The sequence below is a fragment of the Cynocephalus volans genome, chromosome 1 (genome assembly GCF_027409185.1).
Source record: "Cynocephalus volans isolate mCynVol1 chromosome 1, mCynVol1.pri, whole genome shotgun sequence".
Classification (NCBI taxonomy): domain Eukaryota; kingdom Metazoa; phylum Chordata; class Mammalia; order Dermoptera; family Cynocephalidae; genus Cynocephalus; species Cynocephalus volans.
In genome coordinates this window covers 12,300,305-12,327,016 of record NC_084460.1, presented here as the reverse complement: position 1 = coordinate 12,327,016, position 26,712 = coordinate 12,300,305, and the positions used below count along the sequence as shown (strand labels likewise).

Below are 26,712 nucleotides of genomic sequence, written 5' to 3'. Positions count from 1 at the left end.
AGTATGTAAAATATAGAGTATATGAAACGGCAACAAATTCCCTGCAGAAGAATAAAACAGGAAAAAGAAATGAGAAATAGTAGTTTTAATAGAAGCTTACATCTGAGCAAAGACTTGAAGGGAGAGAGGGGTTTGGCCAAGTGGGTATGGAGGAAGAGATCTAGGCACAAGAAACAGTGCAAAGGTCCTGAGGTAGGTGTATGCCTGGTTTATTTGAGAACAACCAGGAGGCCAGAGCAGCTGCAGCCATGTGAACAAGGGAGCACCTTTTAGAAATAGGAGAGACTTGGTAAGGGGAGTGGGCGCTGTTTGTGTGGGGACTTGCAGGACAGAGTAAGAATTTCAGCGTTTACTCTGAGTGAGATAGAAGCTACTATAGGATTTTTGAGCAGAGGAGTGAAATGACATGGCTTAGGCTTTAAGAGGCTGATTTGACTATTCAATTTGAAAAAGGCCTGTAGGAAGGTCTGAGTGGTAGCAGTTAGGAGCTGACAATAATGATAATCCAGGTGAGAGATGACAGTGGCTTGGACCAGGGGCAGCGGTGGAGGCGGTGGAAAGTAGACTCTGTATGTATTCCGGACAGTGTTTTCTAACGGGTCAGATGTGATGTGTGACAGAAGTCCTGAGGAGTCGAGAGTAAGTCCAACACTTTTTGGTCTGAGCATCTGAGAGACAGGACTTGCTACTGGCCGAGGAGGGGAGGACAGTGGTGGTTCTGGTTTGTGGAGAGATCAGGTCATCTTTGGATATGTTAAGTTTAACATTTCTGTTAGCAGAGATGTTGAGACAGTGGAATATTTGAGTCTAGAATCCATGGAGCTAGAGACATAAATTCGAGAGAACTAATAAATTTGAGCACCTTATTTTACTCTTTTGATTTTATCTCCTCAACAGTAAATTGAAATGGAGGGAGAGGATATTAGGTGAGATATTAGAATAAGTGGTTATCTGCAATTCTCTCCTGTGCTAACATCAGCCATTTATCTAAAAGACAATTTAGCATCCCTCATTGCTCACTTCTTTGGCATTCTGCTTTTGCTGGCCTCTCCATTGCTGATTCCATTTTTTCAGGCTCCTGCAAGACATCTCTTTCAAATAGAGAGCCCAGATGCAACAGGAGAGCCAGCTGGTGGCAGTGGGTGAGTTGCACAGCTCCCCAGTACCCAGGCTTCAGGCTAAAGAGAGGGCACAGCAGGCAAATGGAGGTGCAATTGTTCTGTCACCAGATGGCAGACCCACAGACAGCAGTGGCTGCAAAGTGCCTCCCGCCTGCCCACCTTGCAGAGGAAGCCACTGCTGCCCACTGGGCAGAGGCACAAATGACTTTATTCTTTCCAACACTGAGCAGGAGGCTCTTTGCAGGATAGCCTTAGAAGTAGCGTGCATGTATGTCCTGCTTTGCCTAGGACAGTCTGGATTGGTGTCTTTTATTCCAGTGTAATTATCAAGAGCATCTCCTTTCATTCTCAAAATTATCCCAGTTTGAATAAAAAATTACATGGTCATCTATCTTATAAGCTTGAATTTTAATATCTTTTTTCTTAAAAAGTCCCAACATGGTCTTTCCCTGGCGACCCAGAACTTTCTGACTTTTGAACAGTTATGAACTAATTCAATTTCCATGGGCCAACCCTGGAAACATAGCAAAACCCCTAAATTCTCTTCTCCTTGTTGCCCCCAATTCCCAACCCACAGGAGAAGGAGAAACAAAGACCCAGGCAATGATCGCTGCATGTGACTCTCCACTTCAGAGTCACTGGAGTCATTGTAGCTTTCTAGACCCCTGAACCCACCTTCTTTGAGCCCAGCCCTTGTAAGAGCCTTGTAGCTGACGGTGTAAATGGCTCAGGTCACCTGTCCAGTGGGGACATAGAACCATACTCCCTGGTTCTACATTCATTCCTATCATTGTTTATTAATAAACTCTCTTTCCACTCATGCAACAAATACTTGTCAAATGCTTCCTATGTGCAAAGCACAATGGGCAATACAGAAAAGATTCATATATCAGTCCTACCCTTTGAGTCTAACACAAAACATAAACACGTGCAGACATCACCATGCCTTGATATAGAAAGTAAAATGACAAAAAAGTCTAGCTAATCAGAAAGAAATCTGATGATATAAAATCCTCCTGTCCTTCAAACAAACATTTTGTGCATTGATTATCCACTCCACAAACATATGTTGAGTGCTATTTATCGAGTGCCAGCCACTTGACATACTTTACCTTATTTAATCTTCATGGCCATACTCTGAGGTCGATGTTATTATTTCAGCTTTGTAGATGGGAAGCCTGAGGTTCAGGGAAGTTAGATGACTTCCTGAATGTCACACAGTTGCAGAACAAGAATTGGAAACAAGGTCTGCATGCATGTTCTTTCCAGACGCCATCACCATGGAAGGCATACTGAAGTCTTCTTCCCTAACTCTGCTAAATGTTAGGGAACACACAGCTGAGACCTTGTGGAGGAACCCAAACCCACTTCCTCTGTGGCTGAAGGCAGAGCTGGGACTAGGATGAGGAGCATGAGGCATTAGCCTCAGGTGCAAGATTTAAGAGAGCACTGAAAGGCTCAGTAATCAAGACAATGGATATTTTAATGGAATATTCTTTAAAAATCGAGTTACGAGTTTGTACCCTTTGACCAACATCTCCCCATTTCCCCCAATTCCCCGACAAACCTGTAGTCACAAGGTGAATAAGTTCTGGAGCCTGATGACTATAATTAATAATAATGTTTTGTATACTTGAAATGTGCTAAGGTAGATCTTAAGTATTCTCACCACACATACAAAGGTAACTGTGCAGTGATGGATGTGTTAATTAGCTTGATTGTGGAAATCATTTTACAATGTATAGTATATGAAAACACCACACTGTAAACCTTGAATATATACATGTTTTATTTGTCAATCATACCTCAATAAGGCCCCAAATAAATTAAACTGGCAAACTACAGGCCCTGGGCCAGCTGCCTGCATTTGTAAATAAGGCTTTATTACATTTCATGTGTCAAGACAGGTCATATCCACTGGCCCCAAGGACCTAGTTTCACTTGCAGAAAAGAGGCTTTCTTTGCCTTTTTCGCCTGGAGGACAGAGTGCTTGTCTGTAAATAAAGGTCACATGCAAATAAAGGTCCTGGACCATCACAAAGAATGACACCAGGAGGCAGATTGCTCTCCAATCCCTCCTCAGAGCCAGAATGGCCCTGATGTGATTTTCAGACATGAACAGGAAACAAGCAACCAGGGCTCAGGGAGCTCAGGGACAGGAACTAAGAGGCAGAGGGACGGCACAAGATGGTTCACTCAAGTCCTGATTCCGTGGAGGGATTAACTCGGCCACACAGTGTTAACACAGAGGGATGCGCTGCAATTTCTCCACCCATAAATGTGATCTGAACTGTAGCTATTAGCACATACACCCTTCGGTGGCCTGGGCTCCACCACACACAGGCACTGACTCCAGAGTCAGAGCTGAGCAATTATTAACAGGGAAAGAGAGTGCCGGGGCCCCCAACAGCCATTTTTAACTGTGGACATTATTGCTAAATTTTGAGCTGCATCTGGGGACTCATAAGAGGAAGACATAATGCTTGTTTGTGGAACTTTTATAGCTAATTGACATTTTTTCAGTGCTCCCCCGATAGCTACAGTTACTCCTGATTGGAAGGGCCATGAAAAGGATTAAGTTGTGCGCTGTTTCCAGATGGGGCCATATTTCTGATATACCACTGGGAAAAAAAAGAATAAATAAAAAGCTGTCAAAATAAACACACTAAAAAGTCATAAAGAGGGGCTGAAATGATTGGCAAAAGCAGTTCTCATTGTGCAAAAATAATGGATGCTATTTTCATACTAATTGAGAATATTTTACTATCTGGGGCTGTCAGGCTTCTTCCTTTCTAGGGAATATTTTCCTCCCTTCTACGTCTGTTTTTTGCTCTACAGTAACAGGGAGGGGAACACAAAAGCAAATTTCTCCTTTCCCAGTCAGTGCACCTCTTCCCACTTAGGTTTCCAGACTCTGTCCTTGGTGCTGGCAGTAGAAGCCAATGCTTCTGCTATGATCCCTGCTGCTTGAAGTCGAGTACATGAGACAAACACTATTAGACTCAAGTTCATGAGACAAACACAACTAGAATCAAGCTGAGAAATCAAACTAATGCTAAGAATTCTACTTTCATCTCTGGACATATTTGTGTACAGATTACCGAGGAAGATTAGTAACTAGAAGCCCATGAAACACCACTAGAATCATTTGGCATAAATACCAGTTTGGGTTTGTAGAAACTATACTGAGTATACGAGCATATATGGTTCCATTTAATGTGAGCTTTCTTCAAATTTTCTTTACTCCAGCAAGTCACTGTTGCATGTGGAATGAGTTCATTTGAGAACATTATTTTCAGGACAGAACAATATTCTAGATGACAGGCCACCCTATATCAACCACGCTTTTTCTGGTTGTATAGATTAATACCACATCTTGTCTATATGGAGATTTCCAAGCTCATATGTTTCCTGATTGAAAGCATATCTCATGGCAGAATAAAAATCATAAAATACACTTGAATGGCTACATTTTATACCCAATGCCTATGTATCAAAAACTTATGCACTTAAGGCGTCAGTGAGTCTCAGAGATTTGCTCTAAACCTATGTTCACTTCATTTGTACACAATTACAGTGAACGTAGAGATCAGATTTCTAAGCCAAAGCAGCAATTAAAGAGGAGAGGGGCTTCTAGAAGCACTCATAGTGACAGCAGAGAGGTGGCAGGGAACAACAGCCTGGCGGCAATGTAAAATATTCAAATTCAAAATAATTAGATACGAGTACTCAGTGAGTACAGCAAGTCTACTTAATACTGCCAGAGCCTGCAGTGGCCCTGGGGGCATCAGTGCAAAATGCCAGCTGGTATGATAAGAAATGTCCCTGAGCCATCCAGGAAAAAGCCATGTTCTGGAGCTCTGTTTAAGAAGCAGAAAAGAATACATTTCAGAAAAAATTCTAACCCCAGATGTTCATTATTGTTGTTATTATTATTAATAATCGATGGCAATTAAAGAGCAAACCCTCTGTCTCAGGCAGGACTCGGTTGCAAATAAGAGAAACCCAATTCAAATTAACTTAGGCACACAAGGGAGTACATTAACTCCCTAAGCGAAGCTTGAGAGTTGATCTGGGTTCAGAAACGGCTGGATTCAGGTGGTCCAGTGACATCATCAAGGATCTCCATCTTTTTGCTCCACTTTCCTCTGACATTTTCTTTCATTTAGTCAATTCAGCAACTTCGGGACAAAGAGGACTTATTTGTCTCCATGGTTTCAGCATAAGTCCTGGGAAGGAATCCTTTTGGCCCAGCTCAGATCATGTGCCATCCCCAACCAGTCACGGTGGCCAGGCAATGTGGTGCTCTGACTGCACAGGCCTGGGCCACATACCCACGTGGGAGGCCGAGGAGGGAAGGGCTCAGCTTCACTGAAGCATGGGCCGAAAGGAGGAGTGGTGGGAAACCCCAGAGGAAAATGCGGAGGCTGATCCAAGCAGGAGGAGGAAAGGACGCTGTGCTGGTAAAAACAACTCATGCCCCTTAGATAACATACAGGCAGTTTTCTAGAATGAGTCAATGTCTGAGAGTTTTACAGTCCAGGGTTCTCCAGGAAACACTCTGAGAAGGAGAATTAGGTGCAGGTGAGTCGTTGCAGAGGGGTCTTGGGCCAACATCAGGGAGGGAGTGGGGGAAGCTGGATTGGGCAGGGGGGGGAGGTGGGCTGCCATGGAGTTGCAGTGGCAGCCTCAGCCCATGCCAGAGAGTTCCAGGGCTTGGACAACTATTCCAAGTTGTATCTTTGTGCCTTCCACATTGTCCAGTCATTGGATGTGGGAGGACCCTGGGGAAGGGTCTTAATCTTGAGGGAGCATCTACGGAAATAAGTGTCTCCTCCTGAAGGGGAGATCTGGGAGCAGCACCAGAATGAAGAGTGTCCGACTAGGAGGCAGAGGAGTGAGAGGACTTGGATAGAGTAATATTCCCAAATGGGAGGCTTCCGATTGTGTATGCCACAAACAACCATGGTGGGCTTTTGAAGACAGTGCCCCTCTCTTAAACGATCCACGGAGTCAGTCTCCCTCTGCACATGGTCCTTCCTTCTCCCTTCTCCATCTCCAGAACTTCAGGCTTAATCACAAGCATTAGCTTGGGAAAGATTAGCAGAGATCTCTAAGGGTCCCTGTTGTAATGCTGAAAAGCTTACCCTGACGCTGGTCTGAAAGATCCCATATTTTAGGGATCTTTTAATAGCCCAAACTATCAATTTCTTAATAATATATAATAAAGTAGAAGTTTTACTAAGGTAAAAACTTATTTTGTTCCACTTATGTATTACGTTTTACATTTTATATATTACAAATGACTCAATCATTTAAAAAATGGTATATGGCATTTGCAAAGCAATTATCACCAGACTGAGGGGAGATGAGATGTTCTAACATTCTTGTTGAAAATACAGATTTGTCCAGTCCTTTGGAAGTATTATGTTTAAACCAACAATACTGGAGCTTATTATTAATTATGGGAGGCTCACATTTTTGGAATGTCAGCATTATATGTGAGGAACACAGACACACACACTACATACACAGTCTAAGGAAACTTTCACGAACGTAGCTAAAGTAAATTATCAAGAAGTCTGGAAAACAGAATGTGTTCTTGGTTGCTTTCTAAATACTGTAATAGTTATAAAAATAACATATCTAACCCACCATAGAAACACCTAGAATAGAATTTTCACCATAACCTAACTGGTAGTTCAGGGTTCCAAGATGCAAGAATGGAAGCTGTCAGACCTCTTAAGGCCTGGTCTTGGAAGGTGCACAGATCACTTCTACTGCATTCTGTTGGCCAAAGCAAGTCTCCAGGATATCGGTGGGAGAGTGGCAAGTCACACTGCAACAGGGTGTGTAGGATGAGATGACTCGTTCTGGCCACATCTGCAAACAATCTATGGATAAGTCAAAGCATATTAAAATTTTAAAGGCTTTTGACAAATACTGTCCCTCAGAGAGAATCCACCAGTGACATCCACGGTAGTGAGTCAGAGCACCTGTCTCTCTCTGGGTTCACTAGTAGAATACCAGAAATCTCTTAAACCTTTATTAGCCCAGCATGTCTCAAATGATAGCCCAGAGATGATTTAATTTTAATTCTTAACTTTTAATCAACTTGAACATCTCTTGGCATATTCATTGGCCACTTAAATTTCTTTTGTTAGTGTTAACTGTACATTCATATCTTTTGTCATCGTAAAAAGTAAGGAGTTTTAAAGAGCTATTTAAAAAATGGATTGTGTGTCCCTTTTATTAGTTCCAAAGAGCTCTTTACATATAAGTTAATTCTTTGTCACATGTGTTGCAAGCTTTCTCCAGTTTGTGATTTACATTGTTTCTGATGTAAATGCCATCTGCATCGTTTCCTGCCAACATCCCTGCTGCACTCAGGCCCAGCTAGTCCAGATTCTCCTGTGCACTGCGTCCCACAGGCCCATGCTCAGGGTGAGTTCCTGAACTGATCAGTCACCCTGTGGAGTACCTACATGCTAGTTTAGGAAGCTTGATCAGGGGAGTGTGCTAGGGGACTTGGCTTACCATGGGCTGCATGTCTGGAGTCAAAAGTTTCCACCAATCATATTGGATACTTTCACAGTTCAGACTGGATCTTGGAAAAAGAATCAGGCTCAGGGGGTCTCAGCAGAATTATCACTGCAAACTGGATGTCTCATCCTCCGGTGGGGAACTGAGGGAAGCTTGTGGCCAAAACCCTGAAATGACACTGCCATTTTCATCTGTGTTTGTTAAGCTGTACCTGGAGACCATCAGCTTTCCCTTCCAGGCTCCCTCCAGCCCAGCAACTCAACAGAACAATTGTTCGCTGGCCTCTTAGCCCTTTTCAAGGTTTGGAGTGGATGGAGCAGCCGCTTGAGGGGCCCAGAAGCTCTGAATTGCGAGCCAGGCCCCTGGGATGTGTTACTGATGGTGAGGCTACAGTCCCGTCAGTTAATCAAATACTCACCTAGGTGTTGCTGCAACAGTATTTTTCTGATGTAATTAAAACCCCTGATCAGCTGACTCTTTGTAAGGGAAATTGTCTTGGATCATTTGGGTGGGCCTGGCTGAAACCACTGGAAAGCCTTACAGGAAAAGGAGGGCTGAGGTTTCAGAGAGAGAGAGAGAGAAAGAAATTGCCCCTTGGACGACACTCTGGTGTATGCCTGTGGAGTTCTGCCTGACCCATGCCTAACCTTCCTTAGTGGCACCTGGTGGATTTCAGACTTGCCCACAGCTGTGTTAGCCGATTCCTCGTAAAAAACAAATGACATATACACCTCGTACAGTTCTGCTTCTCTGGTAGAAGAACGTCAACCCTGATGACATGGCTTCTAACCCTGTCCTCTCTGGGAGGTGATTTTAGGACCCTGAAACCACTCCAATGGCCGGGATACCACACTAATCTTGTACTGGGGCACTCCATGGGCCTGGATCTTAAATTCTGTCCCCTGATGGGACAGCAAAGGGAAGGTATAGAAAAGAGAGAGGAAGATGTGAGAGGAAGCAGGCTTCGGGGGGTGGGCCGAGCCTCAGCCTACCGATGGACCACAGGACAGAGGGGAAGGACTGGCCGACTCGCTCCAGTACTTATTTGACGGTGGGCCATGTAAGAAGGATGACCGAGTGTCAGGAGGTGAACCAGGCAGTGGGAGAAGTTTGCACGAAGGCACTTCAGAGCATATCTTCCCTTCCCACATCCGGTCTGTTGCTTGTAAACCTGGGCCATCTCCCATCCCACACAAAGCCCTGGCTGAGAATCCCCTCCCCAAGCCTGGATGCCAAACAACGTCGCCCTGCTCTCTCTCCAAAATATGATTTCACGCTCCAGTGTGCCATGACGGTCCCTCAGGTTGGGTCCATCTGGCTGCCATTTGCAGTTTCCAGACTTCCTAGAAACCCAACTGTCTCTCTTCTTCCCTGTCCCCCAGACGCACATGCATCTGGTGCATCTGGAACACCTGTAGCCTCCAGTTATAAATCTTCTCTTTACTATTTGCTCTGGCCATTGACTAGAATAAGAAATAATACGTTTAGGAGCCTGGAAGCAGCTCTCCACCTTAGGGGTTGGGAGCGGCACTTCCAGTCTGTTCCTGCTGAAGCAAGGAAGGTCTGTCACCCGAATACTGCTAGGCCAGGGACTGAGGCCGGATCACAGTGTTGGAGGGCAGTGAGCTTCGTCTGGAATCACGTTTATGCCACTCCCAGCAAACCTTGTTGATTCCACCTCTGTGGACCGCCCAGCCTTTTGTTCTGTCCCCAATAGGCTGCCCCAGCCAGGGCTCCCGTCACCCTCTGTCTCCTAACTTGTCTCACTCCTTCACTGTGGTCCTCCAATCTGTATCCAAGCAGCAGCCCAAGGGATCTTTGTAGAATGTTAAATCAGTCCTCATTACCCCCACCCCCAAACACACACACCAGTTCCATTTAACAACCACTGAACATGCCGGGCACTGGACTAAGGGAGTCAAGCTGTCCTTCCAGAACTCACCTCCTGGTCCAGGAGGGACCCAGCCAGGGGAACGGAAGGAAGCTACCCGACAGTTGTGAGATGCCATGGTACTTCCCAAGTTCGGATGAAGTCTAACGACTAACCCGGGCTCTCCTAACTTGGCCCTCGCAGCCTCAGCTGTCACCCTGCCCTTCCACGCGGCCTTGCCATGCTGGGCCCTCCGCTGGCCCTAACACACCGAGGACATCCCCGCCCTCCACTCAGCAGCTCACTGTGCCCGGTGAGCCCCTTTCTGCCACTTTTCTGGTGAATTCCTTCCCGTGCTTCCAGGTAACGTACAGTAAGTCTTCCTGGAGACCTGTAGGCCTGGGAAGAAACCCTTCTGAGTCCCTCTTCCTGGAAGAGTCACACTGACCTTATCTGGGCCAATGACCTTTTAGGCGTGAGATGGGGGGAACCTTTTAGACCCTCACAGAGATGGGGCCAGAGGAAGAGCAGAAAGAGAGGGAAAGAGGGGGAGGAGAGAGGGAGAAAGGGAGAGAGGGAGAAAGGGAGAGAGGGAAGGGAACGTGGTGGGGAAGGGAAAAGGTGTCCAGAGCTGGCATGGCTGGGTGAGCCACCATTCCTACCCACATTTGTTGGGCACCTGCTATATGCCGGGTGAGCCACGGAATGGTCCTGCCATCTGTGTGCTGACCGGCCAGCGGCAGGAGACAGTCATGAACAACCCGGGCAGGCCCTGGGGCCTGAGCTCACAACCAGGTTTCGGAGTTTTGTTTTTCTCCCGCAGGACGATGTTAGCTGTCTCTGATACAAAAGAAAAAGAAATGGGCATGGTGTGGAATAGAGTCAGTCAGTCACACACTTCACTGAATCAAATTACTGAACGTATGTACAGACAGCGCCCTTCACCGTTTCCAACGTACGGTTCTGTGAGTTTTGCCAAACACATGCATTTGTGTAACACTCCCCTGAATCAAGACATGGAACAGCCCACTCACCCCCACAACTTTCCCTCTGATACCCCTTTGTAGCCAGTTGCTCCCTCGCCTCCCCCGACCCCTGGCAACCACTGATCTACTTTCTGTCCCTATGGTTTTACCTTTACCAGACTGTCATATAAATGGAATCTTACAGTGATTGTATTAATAGTTATAAATTTATTGCTTGACCTACTTCTGTAATACTTTTTTCCTGCTTTCTTCTGCTGAATTTTTCTTTGATCACCTCCGCATTAGACAATGATGTAATATCACCTATAGAGAGAATAGAAAGATAAGTCAGGCTTTCCTTGGCACCACGACTTCTTGCTGGAGATGCCCCATCTGTGCAGTGCTTCTTGCCTGCAGCTCTGTGCTCTCCCTTGCTCCAGCCCAGAGATTTCGTGGTGGCTGGGCCAGCTCAGCTAGACTCTTCCTGTCCCTAGTCCCCCACCACTTTGCAGCTGATGTGGCCAATGGAGACAGGCTACTGGCCCACAGTGCTGGCACAAGCACCAGGCATGTGACCCCCAAGCCGAGGCAGAGCTTGATCCCCCAAATCCCCCCATGAATGGGCCAGCTGCTGCCTCCTCCCCAGTCTTCACAGGAGCACTTGGGACCTTGGAAGAGACAGATCTCTCTCTATGCAAGAGACAGGCCTAAGCTTCAATGTCTTCATGGGGAAGCTATCCCTGCCTCTGATTTTTCTCTTAGGCTATCATGGGTTTTCCAGGAAGCAGTAATTCCCCCAAGTTTCAAAAGATGCATCCACAGTTCACAACTCTTCACCACTGGGCACAGAGGTGGGCATCAGGACTGATAGTGTGTGTCTTCTCACAGAGAGGGAAAAGGCGGCACAACTCCAACTAGCAGATTCTGAGTTAGAGATTCATTAATTGGGTGGTAGAGGAGAAAGCTGAATACAAACGCTTGAACAAATTTTCTGAATTATCTGTATTTTGCCATTCCCTCTTTATGAAGTAGTGTGGTAGCTAGTTACAGGGATCACTTAAAATACATTTTACTCTCTCCAGACTTCCTGTTCTGAAAAACATCACTTTTCATCGAGTTCCCTTGAATGTGTAGGTATGATTTTCGCTCACCTCCATTGAAAAGCCCTGTCACAGTGTATTTCTCAGATGGCAGACAGAGACTGTCCCAGCTCACAGCTCCTGGCACCTTCACTGCAAACAAAATGAAGCTTTCTTGTGATCAGATGTACTTGCAACTGCTTGTCATCTCCCACACTGACGAGCTGACCATCTGTCATTGATACCAGGAAATTTAATGAAAATAAATGAAGCTCTTCGAGCTTCCTGGACAGCATCTATTTCAAGAGGAAGACAGACAAACACCAGCCCAGCCATTGTGGGCTGGCTGCAGGGGGAGGTATTAAAGCAAAGACGTGTTAAATGTTCATTTCACTTTTTGAGGATTTTATTACAATATTTAGATAAGTTTGAGCCCTGGAGCAGGAAGCCTTTTTTAAGCCATCAGAGATATTTCCTGTGATCCTGGAACATTTGGCCAGTTCTCTTCTAGAACTCCTTTCCTGTGTAACTCCTCTGCTACCCACCCCTCTTCCCTCTTCCTCCCCCTCTCCGCTTCGACTTACCTCCTAACTTGGGTGAGCAGAAACGCTCAAGTGGGAAGACAACTCTTGGATTCCATGGCTTAACAGAACTGGTCTCCATGTTAGAAGAGTAATCATGCACAAAGACCAGCCAGAGACTGGAAAAAACAAGACCAAGACTACACCTCCCCTGTCTGCCCACGGGATATTAGTTATCTTCAGGAAATAGCTATTCTCAAGTTCTGAAGTTCAGCGCAGTCAGGAAAACAGCTGTTTTAGGACTCTGAAGGTCAATGTCATGGCTTGGTGCCAGGAATGTTATGGCTGGTCTTGTCTCTCATGGGGATAAACCCAGAGAAGTAATTTCTCAGGTGAGTAGCACTTCAGATCACTTGGGCAGAAGAGATGAAGCTGCCCACCTTGAATGGAGAGTCCATAGGGAACAGAGACGACTCCAACATGGATGAATGAGGACATGTTACCAGCTTAAAATGAGCACAAGAAGTCGCTGCATTTCATCAACAGCATGTGAACTCTAGGTCCCCACGGCCTTGCCCAGAAAGCTACCTCCCTGACAGATGCTCTAGAAACATTCTCATCTTCTGCCTGCAGGTCCTATGCAGACCGCAGCTCTGCCTCACAGAACCACGGAATGAGTGTGTTCCTCCCTATCTGCTTCCTTAGGCACCAAGCAGCTCATGGGGAGAGAAGAGAGAGACCTCCACTATCATTGTAGCCCAGGAATGCATGTCCTAGCATGTTTTGGTTCCTTGCCTTCTTAAAGCAGCCTCTGAACAATTCTTACTGAGACAGGATAGGGCTAGGCCTGTGAACCAAACTGACTCCATTTTCCCTGCAGAGGACATTTTGTTACTTTTCCCCTCCTCAGTCATGAGCCCTCCAGGGTGCATGATGACCCCATGGCCTTGATAAAAGTGACTGAAAGAGATGTAACTGCCCTAATAAAATAAACTGAGATAAGAGGGGAGCAGATTATTCACTGAGTTGCAAAACCCCTTCCCTAAGGCTTATTAAAAATATAACTGTTAGGTTTGTTTAAAACTTATTCTTATTTACCCATTCTTTTTTTCCCCTTAATCGTAAAAATTAAGTTACAGATTAGTCTTGAGACTCCTGTATGGTTCCTATATGAGCACAAAGTTTCAAGGTGACTACTACAATGACCCTCCTGGGGTGGGGATAATGAGCACCACCACCCCCTTGGACCAACTTAGCAAAGCACAAGGACCAAAGCCCTGAGTGTCCACCCACGATGCAACCAGGAAGAACAGAATGGACCACCTCCAGAGGTTCAGAAAGATGACACTGGCCTGCACCCTTTGTCCCTTTGGCCTATAAAGGACCGTGAACAGTCCTCTTTTTAAAAAGTGTTGCTTGCTTTACTGCTGGGTGCACTGTTCACTTCTATGACTTTGGGACCCAAGACCTTAATATGGTAACATTACCATCTCAGGAAAACTTTAGCCTATGGCAAAGTCTGGGTGAGGCAGGAGATGTTCATGGCATTTCCCACATGGGATGGCATTGCACTGAGCAGGCACATGGCCATGGCTGCTACTTTGAGAGAAGACTATCCAATCTCTTGGGTCAACTGATAAAGGTTTGGGACAAATTTTACCTTTGCAGGGTAAGCTCTTGTAGGGCAGAGGCCATGCAGATTAACTTCCAGGCTAGGGTGTCCCTGGCCCAGCAGTTGCATAGACAATAGCTCAAGGATGCCCAGTGATGTTGTGGGGGTCAAGGGGGAAGAGGGACACAGCCTCCACATTGGTCTCCTGGAGTCGACTGGTAGCTGGTGAGTGTTAGGTCCAGGCTTCATGTGAAGCAAATGCTCAGTGTGCCCATTAGCAAGCACTTACCTCCCAGCTCCAAACCCACCCTTCTCTGCTCTGCTTTGAGATGCTGGGGCTGGGACTCTGCAGACCTTATTTCTGCTTTGCCAGCTGTTCCCTGTTAGGATCTGCTAGAGGGAGACTGCAGGGCTGGAGGAGAGAGAAGGGACCTGCTCCTTTTTGTTTGTTTTTTGTCCCTGTGAGCATTGTCCCAGCAATACTTCCTGTTTGCTTCCTTTTTCCTGATGAGATCACTTCCTGTCTCATCAGCATCCCCTCAGCCTCACTTCCTCCCCCTGGTGGTGGCAGTGTCTGCCAGTACATTTGCCCATATGCTTTATTGTGCCCTGACCCTCAGAGATGCCAGCACCCCCTCCTCAGAGGCTGGGTCCCAGCTCCACAGGACCCCTTCTCCAGTTCAGAGACACCTGCACCAGCAGCCAGTGCCCCCTCCTCCTTGGGGGTCTGAATTTCAGCTCTGTGGGGGCTTTTCCTCCATGCTTCTGTCTTAATAATTCCAACCTTCCTCCCATGTTCTTGCAGCCCTAAGGTGTGGGGTGGAAGGGTGGGGACAGCTGCTTCCTATAGCTCCTACTTCTGTGATACCTTTGAGTTCTCGTTCTTTCTCTCTCTCACACCTTTTCAATGAACTGTAATTATTTTAAATTCTCTTTATGAAAATAATTGGTCTGATTTCTATCTCCTGCCTAGCCCATGACTGACCCAGCGACACTCCGTGCCCCAAACCCTCAAAGGAGTGCTGCACTCTTTGACCAAGAGTTCTTGACTAAAACAAAACAGAAAACTACAAGTGAGTCCATCAAGACTGCTGCTCTTGTATCAGAAGGCGCTGAAAACCCTTTATAAATGTAAACATGCCCTTCCCCACTCACTTGTAAAGGATAAATAGCCAATATTTTAATTACTCTGCAACCAAAGGTTTGCACCCTCTGTGGGTCAACATTTCTTATTACATTTATCAAAATCAAGCTAAAAACACTGCACTGAAAAAGTCATCTATGACAGCAGGCCATCCCCTCCTTTTCCATGGCTTTCAGCTTCTGATTTTAGAAGTGTTAACAGAGTTTAGAAATCACCCAAAGTGCAGATATTAAAAACAACTCAATCACCACAAACTGCTCTTTTTCACTGTGATTCTCTTCTCTGAAGAAAGTCCTGGCAGCTTTTTTTATTTTTTATTTTTTTTATTTTTGTCGTTTTTTTCGTGACCGGCACTCAGCCAGTGAGTGCACTGGTCATTCCTATATAGGATCTGAACCCGCGGTGGGAGCGTCGCCGCGCTCCCAGCGCAGCACGCTACCGAGTGCGCCACGGGCTCGGCCCCCTGGCAGCTTTTTGAAAGGGCAGCTGCAGCAGCCCTTCCTGCTTCTCTTCCCTCCTTCCTTCCTCCAGCAAGGCTGAGAAGGAAGGATGGAGACTCAGGAACTGCAAACCCCCAGGCTGTTCTTCAGTGAGATGCTCACAGGCACAACTGAGTGCTACTGGAAAGACACCAGGACTTCTGGAAATATTAACTGTGCATAAGGATTCGTGACGCTTTGAGGAAAACAACTCTGCTTTCAAGCAGTGAAGATGCTTAACTATATTTTTCACATGTTTTTTATCCCCAGATTTATATTCTGGAGAAAGGATTTCCTCATTCTGGTGACTTGCCTAAATATTATCAAATAGTTTCATAATTCTAACCCTGTGGGGCTTCTTGTATCTTCCTTTATGCATTTCTGACTTTGTACCTGGTGCATTTTTCCATCTTCAATTCTGAAAGAGAGATGGCTTGGGCATCTTTTTTTGGCAAACACATCTATCTGTGTCTGTCTGAATGGGGAAGACTCTGCCTTCCCAGCAATGGAGAAGGAGTAAAACTAAGCCAACGAAACTCAAATTCCCACAGAAGAAAGTGTTTGAAGAGATAATCCTTAGGAAAAAAAAAAAAAAAACTCATTATTTCACTTCCACATAAAGGGATACTAAATGAGAATAGTCAAAGAAAGGATGTTTTGTCCTTCTGGATGAGATGCATAGGGAGAACCTTCTAGAAAGGCATGTAATGAACTAGGAGACAGTGCCAGAGCCTAGTGCCTGGAAAGTGCCATTTGCAGGTAAAGAGGATGAACTCACATCCTTGAACGCCTTCAGTTCAGTCAACTGGTTTTCTGTCCCTCCCACCATTTAAAAATCTAACAGGGTTCTACTGTGCCCCCAAATAAAGAATCGTTCTGAAGGTAACAACCTGGCCAAGCCACCCATCTAACTAACTCCCAGGCAGCACTGTAGGATCAATTTAAAATAGGATGCTTTAGAAATGTATAATAACTGGTAGACTTTTTTCATATTGGAAAAAAATCCCTATGTGGGAAATTCAAAACTGAGCACCACAGAATGGTCTTCCATCTGATGAAGTGTCATCAGAGAAAGCAGTCTCAACAGAAACAAAAAAGACTCAATATCAGGTCCTCTTGTTGCAGGTGGCAAGAGCCTGTCGTTAAAAGGAAGAATACACTAAGCTTAAATTATCAAGAATGAGTCTCCTTAGATTAATGGCCTTTCATTCATTTTCCCAAAACATAAATTACCTGTCACGATAATTTAAAACTAAAACAGTTAATTTTGCCATGAAGTTATATTAACTAAGTTTTCTTACTCCCCTTCTTTTATTTAAAATGAAAAAAAAAAAAAAACCCCACAAAAACCAACCTTTCAAAGTCGGACCTGAACCACTCCTGCAGGTGTGTGTAGGAATATGGGAGAAGGGTCTCAGGTGGCAGAAAGGCAACGTCGTAAGCATTGTACAAGAGAGTGAGAGTGTATTTGAAGACCTAACAGCACTGTCTGAAGCAGGACGTGACAGTGTCATCGCTCATGTCAGGCTTGAACTGTCACCCACAGTCTCTTTGAGGGGATGAGGCTTACCTGTGGCAACCCAGAACATGAGGAGCGAGCCATTTCCCAACAGAACACTGTTCTCCATCTCTGAGATCACTCCTGAGGAAAGAGGGTCACACGATCGCGTGCTGAGGGAGATATGTCCAGGAAAAAAATCTCCTCTCTGCTAGTTGAGCTCAGAACACACCTATGTGCCCCAGCTCTAAGGCTGGGAACCGCAGCTCCACGGCAGCTCTGAGTTCATGGGATGTGCAAAGCTGTAAGATTCTGGTTGCTTCTGCCCAGACTTGGACACATATGCTGTCTAGAGCTCTGAATGGGTAAATCAGGAGCCAAACTGAGCCGTAGTCCTTAAAAAAAAATGTAACCTTCCACACAAAAATGTAAATTTGAAGTGGCCCTAGCACCAGGGTACACTGTTCAATATTTTCCCATAAGGGTCCCTTAACAATATTTTCACATTAATGGGCCCGTGAATCTTCTAGATGTCAGGCACGGGACAGCCAGCATGACTTGGTTACTCGCTATTCTCACACACTTAAATTAATCGCAGGGCTGACTGTGAATCTTTCTAGTTCATAAAGAGCAAGGTCTAACTGGGAACCAGGCTGAAGGTTATCCTATCTGTGATCATAAACAAGCTCGGTGCACGTTTGTTACGTAAGTGAGACCTAGGTGGGAATGCTAAGACTACCTAAATAAAAAATGGTTTCAGTTCCTGAGGTCTGTCCAACTGACTACAAGAGTAATTATAAGTTGATGGCTTCAATCTGAACTGCCTAAAGTGGTCAGTTGGCGTTAATTTGATATTTGATGCACTTGACAGTCATGCAATACACGTTTGCTAATTTTCTTCTATTCTTTAGTCCAAATCAATGAAGTTTCTGTTTTGTCATCCTAACTTGTTATGTGTCTTATCTTCATCTCAGAACAGAATTCCATTATTTGCCTAGATGTGACTTTTCACTGGCTTTTCAGTTTTCCCTGAAGTTTAATTCAGATTCAGCTGCCTTTAAGTCAGATTGTAACTATGTACTTCATATCCACACACTGGGGGCTATGACCGGTCCAAGTGAAATAGTTTATCCCTCTGCTGTAACCATGGGCTAGAATGAAATCTGGACCTCATCCAGCGCAACAGCTTTGTTTTTATATGGGGAGACTGAGGCCCAGAGAAGTGAAATGACTCACTTGTGGTATAGCTGGCTTTAGCCAGACAGAGCTGGCAAATACTCAAACTCAGCTGTATTTACTTAAGGTGAGGACTGGACTCGAAGGATCTTCTGATTCCTGCACTTCTTACAAACACCTGTCTATTTATTCTTGCCAAGTATCCTGTGTGATTTTAACAAAATGCTTGCCACGAGCCCAGCCTCTGATACAGGTCTAAAAGGGCAAGAGACAAATTATCTGGTCAGTTGAAGGAAAACATTTAGTTTACTCAGCAAATGAGAGACAATCTTCAGGCTTTGACTCCTGTTAAATAAATGACCTACGGTTAATTATTATCTCCCCAGCATTTATCTTGTAATCCCTAGTTTTAAATTATCTAGTAGTAATTGCTCCTAAACCTATGTCTGTAATCAGACTGCAGACAAAAATCAGGTCTTTCTGCGGCAATTAAAATGCAAGCCCTCATTTTTTTCAGCTAAACTATGATATTTAATTAGTGCCATAACAGTTTTCCTCTATATAGGGATAATTGCATCTTTAAACATATTTTTCAGGTTGGAGAGCTCTGTTGTGCAGGCTTATTCTAGAAGACTAAATGCAAACAAGTCGTGCTAACCATTCATTTGTGACTTCAATCATTACTATAACTGCATCTTATGTAACACAAATGCTAAATTATACATTATGTATCTTTCCAAGCCCATTAGATCAATTTTTAAACAGACCAATAGAAATGATCATGTCACAAACTTAAAATAAACTGATTCTATAACTTCATTTAATATTGATAGCAGCTCAATTTAAATTTGAAAAAAGCAAATTTGGCATGAATGATATATTTTGATACAATTATTGTGCAGAACTGTGTACATATATAAATCTATAGGTAGAATTATATACACTTCGATAGATACCACATATTTTTTTCTACTTACATTTTTCTCTTTAGTAAAACAAAGCAGTTTTATTGTACATAGATGTGCAATGTTACATTAAGTCCTGAGTAATTTAATGAAACTTTAATAAGCTACTGTAAATTCTAATGTGTCACCTAAAGATCCAGTAGATTCTGTAACAAAAATGTGAACAAAGTAATGATTAAAAATATGCATTCAGCTTTGCACTTATTTTGTGCTTAGCAGAAAAAGCTTGAGAATGCACAGTAGCCATTTAGATTTGGAAAAATATTCTCAAACATTCAAAGTTAAACAAACTTATTATCTGTAGGAATTTATAGAAGTTTTAAATGATGCTGCCTACATCCAATTTGTCGAGCATGGAAGACTCTAGTCAAACAATTCCCTTTTGCAGAATATGAAATTCTGTGTAAACATCAGTGTGTAAGTGCTATGTAAAAGTTCTGATTCAAATGAGGGAAAAAAGAAAAAAAATGCAATGAAATAATTTAAAATCCTTTTCTTGGGATACAGACAGCCACATGGAAGGAATATAAAAAATAAGAGTATATTTTGGTGAAAGAGGAAACCAGATCAAAGTCATTTAAGGGTGGTCTGGTAAGTCACCCACTTTGGAGGTCCCAGGTTGGCTTGGCTCGAGGAGCCCAAGATAATCAAGCCATGTCCATCTTGCCACAGGTGAGGACTCGGCTGCGTAATGAGAAGGAAGCACTGATGGAAAAGGCCACATTCAACCTCAGTGGAACAGTAGCAGCTGCCCATCAAGGTTGCCATGAGCAGGCAAAGCAGGGCATTGTCAGACTCAGGCACCCGGCGTGGAAACGTGAGCGGTCCCAGCCGGCCGCTGCACGCCTGCCCTGGGCAGAAGCAGGCGGGCCTGGATCCTTACGGGGGAGGCCGCCCTGCGTGGGAGCCCACTTCGACGAGAAGGCACTGAGTTGGTGGACCCTCCGTCCCCCCAGCTCTAACCGGTCCCGTGGCTGCTGTAGTCAAACACTCCCTTCTTGAAGAACGGCGAGAACTCACAAATGGTGTGTTTCGAGAGAGTCTGCCCCACTTTGCTGATGTGCAGGGGAGATGTCGCAGATTGGAGCATCACGCTGAAAAAGTCCCTGAGGTATTTCTGAGGAAGAGACAAGAATTAAGAGCATGGTCGAAACACTGTTGGGTGGAGTCTAGGAAAAGAGAAGAAATGTCCAGAAATGACTTCCCACCCACCTAGAAAGATATATCACTGTCATTAAAACAACACAAGAAAAAAGTCCTCGACTTCCTTAGCTGTCATCAGACCAACCAGAGAAAAGAGAGCCATGACAAACATAAACACAGGAGAAATTTCTTTGGCTCAGGGCTCTGATTCACAGCAACTCTGCCTCAGGTCTATCTGCAGACAACGCCAGAGAAATGCCAATGGTGCCTAGCACAGGGTATCTGTTTTTCAGCAACAGTGTCTCTAGTTAATCTCCTATTTTTAAGAAGTCATTTTCTCCCTAAGTTACTCATTAAATAGAAAGATGATTAAAATAAATTAAAAAAAAGGTTGGCCATCTGTACAATGTTAAATGTGCTGCTTACTGGCATCTTTAAATTGCACAGTCAGTATCTGCTTTGAATCCTTCTTATAAAATAAAGGAAAAGAAATACTGGGGACAAGAGGGTCAGTTCCAAGCACTGATATTTACAGATCATTTTGCAAATCCTATAATCATCAACCAAAAGAAACTCTAACTGAGATTAATTGTTCTGAATCCCTTCCCCAAGCTCCCCCCGCTGTACTCGTTTGTCACAACATCATCCATCCTTTCTGGCACCAAGGAAGCAAAGCACAAAGCACATCTGAGACCAGACTCCATGATGCTGGGGATAACGTCAGACGTGGGTGCTGGTGGGAGGGAGTAAAGGAAAAGGACACACATGAATAGTTAATATATTTTAGACCAGGGAAATCTCATCTATAATGGAAAATGGGGTAGAGGAAAGGGGTTAGACCTAAACCTTTATTACTATCTCATTTATAAAAAATAAACAATTGTGATATACACTTAGAAATGAAACAAAATAATTCTGGACTTTGAGTAACAAAAAATATGTGTCTAAGAAGTGTGGCCTAAGCCTACAGACTTGGTTCCTAACGAAGGACAATTCTATCCCACAGGGGATATTCAGCAATGTTGGGAGACACTTTTGACTGTCACATGGAGTGAGAGGGAAGGGTGCATCTGGTGGCTGGAGGACAGGGATGCCGCTAACCTCCTGCAATGCACAGGACAGCCCCTACAACAAAGAATTATCTGGCCTCAAATGTCAACAATGCCACAGCTGAGAAACCTTGCCCTAGAGGAAGTAGAATTCAGCTACCTCTATGAATTGCAACCATGAAATTTAGCTGTGAGACAAAACACTCTAATTTGTTAGCTACCTTCTTTCAAATAAAAAATAATAACAAGGATTACTAATAACAATATTTGTATAATAATTTACAATTTCTAAAATATCTTCTAACATCTAATTTTTTACACTTTATGGAAGTAAAACTGACACACAATAAACTGCACATTCTTTAAATGGATAATTTGATGTGTGCTGACACATGTGAAACCACCGACAAGTCAAGGTAACAAACATACGCATTATCCCCAAATGCTTCCTAAGTCACCTAAGTTTATGTGATCTTCACACTCTGCCCAGAATGATCTTCCTGTACATTCTCCCAGCTGTTGCTGGAAGAGGTGAGCAAGGCTAGTGATCAAGAGAGAAGATTTGAAAGCTCCTGTTCTTAACTTAGACTGTTTTGCTTGTTCAGTATTCCCCGTTTACTAGTCTCATGGTAACCCCCTAAGAAAAGATCCTGGAATTGAAATTGGGTTGAGGTAAGAAGGTGCCAAAACCACCAGCTGAAAAATGAAGATCTTAACCTTAGTACTGACATGCCTCAGACGCAAAAGGAAATCTGACTTCCACTTTTCTGGGGGAAGGAACCCTGACAATATCAACTTTAGAGGGACTTGAATCCCGCCAACCATGGTTACCAGTAAATATTGTACACTACACTCAACCAGCCGTTGCTCTCAATAAAATGCATGTGCACAACTGATTGTTTTTGGAAGATCAAGAGTGAAATGACTTAGAATGAGGAAGACAAGCTTGCCCACGAGTGCACAGAGCTGCAGCCCTTTCACGGCTGAACGCTTGGCTGCAGCGGGGCTCGCTGCACAGGCGTCCTCTCCACAGCTCCTGCCTCACGTCTCCCGCAGGCTGCATTAATGTGCAGACTAATGTCCACAGCAAACCTGCCTTCAAGATGAACTCTGACAGGCTAGGAGGTAATTTAAATCTGGGAACAGATGTTGTATCAACATTTGTCATAATTAGTTCACAAAGCAGGGTCTCTTTAAAGGGCCAATAAAGCCTGAAGGGTATAATGAGAAGTAGAAGTTAAAAACATAAATACAAGAAAAAGAGGAAGTATTCGAGCCACTATCCCTGCCAGAACACCACCATAAAAAGAGAACAATAAATCAACTGTAGGTAATGCCTTCTTTCTCTTTAAGTAAACTTATTAGCAGGGCTTGATGAAAATTCCAGACAGAAAGATATCATTCGATTAATGCTAAGGGCTAGGGACAGAAGATGACAGAACTAAAGATCCAGAAGGTTCCTGAGGTCACAGACAGTGTCTCATTCCTTCTTGCAATCATCCCTGGCACATTGCCAAACTTAGGGAAAGTGCTAAGAAGAAACCTTAATGACTGATTTTGATGACAATTTTTTTTCTAAAATCGAAGTATATGCAGAAACAGCATACATCACAAGTGTACAGCCTAATGAATTCTCACAAAGTGCCACAGCTAAGTGATTAGCATCCACGTGTAAATAACACAGCACTTCCAGCCCCCAGGCAGCCACCCTGTACCCCTCCCCCAGGTACAATCCTTCCCTCAAGGGTAACCACTGTCCCGACTTCTAGCACCATAGATGAGTTTTGCCAGTTCTCGAACATCATGCTAATGGAATCACACAGGATATACTCCTTTGTGTCTGGCTTCCATTGCTTTAACAGCATGTTTGTGAGATTCATCCACACTGTGCGTGTAGTCATAGAGTTTGTTCAGTAACTCTGCAGTGCAGTATATTCCATGATGAACATACTGAAGAACTTTAGCAGAGGGACATGTAACGGTGACTGGGTTGGGCCTTTCGTCTGAGCTCTTCTTCAGTCATGAAATGTACTTACAATTACTGGTGTCTAGTGAGTCAAGTTTATCACTATCCTTCCAATAAAGAAGTTTCTCCTTAGGGGGTTTTGGGCACTGTACTAGAACTCTGCTATTTTATATATATATATATATATATATATATATATATATATATATATATATATATATATATATATATATAAAATATATTATAATTATGTGTACTTAACAACACATACATTCATATTAGTAAATTTTGTTGCCTGTGCTCACAATATTTCCTACACCATCTGTGGCTGAAGGGAGAAAATTAAAGTCTTCCTGTCCAAGCTATCCCTTTTTTGTTGATCCAAAGACATCCCAGCCCTCTCAGCATGTGAAAAATAAGACCAGGAGCTGAGCTGCATCCCCAGGGCAGTACACCTTATAAAAGAAAACTGCAAAAATTAAAGGACATTAGGAGTGTAAGTGACTTATCAGGGGTCAGAAGGGAGAAGTAGAAAAAGGATTTGTGAAATCCAATATCCAATTTCTGTTTCTGACTTTCACAGGACATTTTCTCCATTATAAAAAGAAATAGAAGGAGGCATATTTAAATCTCCATAGCCCATTAGGGACTGCAGAAGGCTGGTAACTCTGGCCCACACTGGTGGTAAGTGGTTGGTGTCATACCTGAGTCTCTGCTATGTTAAATGCCCTGGATCAGAGCCACTGGGAACAGGAACTGCACCGCCTGGGATGGTGCACCATTATAGCCCTGCCTTGGATACTTGGAGGAGGAAAGTCAGATTAAATCAAATCCTCTTTCAATAAGACTGCAAACCAGGAAACAGAATGGGATGGCAGAGCAAGAAGGCCAGGACGAGGGTCTGTCTGAGAGTGAGCAATCAAGGGAAAGGGAGACAAGAGAGGAAGGGCTGGGATAGAGGGGATACAAAAGGAGGAGAGAGAAGGAAAAGAGCAGGACAAGGCTGGCGACAAATGCCCACAATGTATGTTTATCAAGTTGGTGAAAAAGATTTAAGAATAATAAACATACATCAGACATTTATCTAGGTTATTTACTTTTTGCTACTTGGACCAACACTAAAGCATAAACAAGGTGTTTTCTTATCAGTATTTTCAGAAGATTGAATTTAGATGGCTACTCTTTAAGGTGTATTTCAGTACTGACCATTTGAGTACCTTGATTTCATAAAGTGCCTTCTTCCATGGGTTTCTGGCATATTTTGCCATTTGGGAAAGTCAACCTATACAGGGGTAGTATGCAGGGCGCAGAGCTAACCGGACAGATGGACCCCACGGGTCTGTTCCAATGGACATGTGACCCTGGAGTGTGATTTTTTAAATCCCCCTAAAACAAAGACAAAATCCTGTAGGAACTGTGGTGTGAAAGTGGGGAACGAGGGTGTGCTGATGTCAGAGACGCCCTACGCTGGGGCTTCTCGCCCCTTCTTTCCCATGTGGCTCCTTGTTATTTTAACCCTTGCGTGCCAAGACCCCACTTATTTCCTTAGGATTGTCTCCCACAAGCACACACAAGCCTGACTAGCTACCATCTTGTTGCTCTTATAGGGAGACCATTTATCAAGGGCTTGCAATGCTCTGGCCACTGTGAGAATTGTTTAATGGGATATCTTTTTCAATTTCTACAACTTAATGAGGTAGGGACTATTATTATGTCTATCTTACAGATGAAGAAAGAGGTCCAGGAAGCCTAAATAATGTCCCAAAGATTATGAAGCATATGGGCAGGACAGCCAGGACCAAGCCCAGATCTCCTGGCTCCAGAGGCTGCATCTGATTCTCCAGGCTGCTGTCCACACGACCTGCCACCCCCCTCTTCTCAGTTCGGCCCTCTCTGCTAAGCACCACTGTCTCCGCTGGGCTAGGCCATCTGCACTGGGTATCTCAGCTGCTCGGGGAAGATACGCTGCCTTCCCCAGACCTGTCAGTGCTCTCATGGTGACCAGTGGGCACTGGCTTCTCTAGCATTAATGCTCCATGCAGACATCAGGGAGGACCTCTCTTCCAGTGAGGCTTACTCTCTTCTACAGAGAGGACAACACAGCTCTGCAAATGCCCTGATACCCTGATAGTGCCTTGGTGGGAGATGGCTATTTTCTGACCGCCCTGATCCTCTTTCCTTCCCAAATAGCACCCAGATCCCCTTCTGAAGAAACACCTTTCCCTTTTCTGAGGATTGGTTATCTGGCTGACTTAGGGCAGAGGGCTGAATCATCCCCATTCATATTCTGGGACAGACACCTCACAGCCAAAGAGCTAATAGAGTTACCACTCGGAGTCTGCTGCAACCAAGGGTCCCTTGGGGCAAGCCTCTTCCAGATTGTGTAGGTGCCATCAGGGAGCATTTTAGGAGAGCGAGAAATTCAGGGAACTCGCAGAACGCCAGGCAGCTTCAGGAGAACCTTTAGTCTCTATCCCTCTCCAAGGCTGGGAGTTGATGATTCCATTTGCTTACAATGGCCACAGTCATTTGCTACTCTTTTGCAATCACATTAACTGACAATAATCCCCAGGGTGTTGGCAGGTCGCAGATAACAGTCAGGAATCAGAAGGAACCTTCCTTGCAGACCACAACACCAAGCTAGTCCAGGGCTAGCCTACTGTCAAGGCATCTGCCATAGAGCTCTTCTCTTAGAAGAAGATCCTAGTGGGCTTTCAAGAATATTTCAGATGGGCCAGGGCTTCGCAGCCAAGCATTAGGATGGAATGTGCCAGTCCCAAACACTGATCTATACATAGGCCAATCTTTAAAACTCCAACACCACTTCAACATTTCATAACAACTAAATATTATTAATTTTTTGAACCAAAACACAGGCTAATATGGTCTACTGGCTGTGTTAACGAGTTCCAAAAAGTGAAACACACTCCCTACAGCAATACGGGGTAATTCAGCAAGAATTTAGTTCATTATTTTAGAACTTTATCCTGGTACTTCGATCAATACGACGAATCAGGAAAAAACAAAATTGAAAATATAAGTGCTGTTACATGCTACTCCATGTTGGACATTCTTGATGAAGGTCATTATATTAAAATGATTCACATACGACCTGTAATACAATTTCAGCCTGAACTCTGGCTGGAAGGAAAAATGCTTTGAAGTTAATGGAACAATGTGGGCAAAATCTGGCTTTTAGACAGCCTCTACATGGTTTTTGTTTTCAAATCAAGATCTTCAAATCTGGTCATAGGTATTGGCCCTGGACTCCATAATCCACCTTGGCAAAAACCTGTGAAATCATTGGGGCCTTACATGGTCTGTATGGCCCCTGTCCATCTTACAGTCATTGTCTTTCAGGCCAGGGATCTTGTATCCCAGGGGAAGGAGGAAAGGAGCAGCAGTGTCCCAGCTCAGCAAACGACATGAGGAGGGGGAAGGCCAGCACGTCTGGGGATCTGTGTGGGGAATGGCAGGACGGGAGACAGAACACAGCTGTGGGATCTGGATCAGGTCTGCAGGCACTTTGTACAAAGCACTTCTCAGTTCAAGAGGTCATGTTGACCCCCTAAGACACCCTG

The 26,712-nt window shown here is 44.3% G+C and overlaps 1 protein-coding gene across 4 annotated transcripts in view; it reads right to left on the bottom strand.

Annotated features, from left to right (window-relative positions):
- Window positions 1-26,712, bottom strand: part of KIF16B (kinesin family member 16B) — a 321,838-nt gene that overhangs the window by 10,752 nt on the left and 284,374 nt on the right. For 3 of the 4 annotated variants that reach the window (XM_063098552.1, XM_063098569.1, XM_063098579.1), the window contains one exon: window positions 18,889-20,090. The exons of the other annotated variant lie outside the window; for it this stretch is intronic. In XM_063098552.1, coding sequence (XP_062954622.1) covers window positions 19,932-20,090 — 159 coding nt within the window. In that variant the 3' untranslated portion in view covers window positions 18,889-19,931. Of the gene's footprint in view, window positions 1-18,888; window positions 20,091-26,712 lie in introns of those variants that run through there. 4 annotated transcript variants of the gene reach the window in all.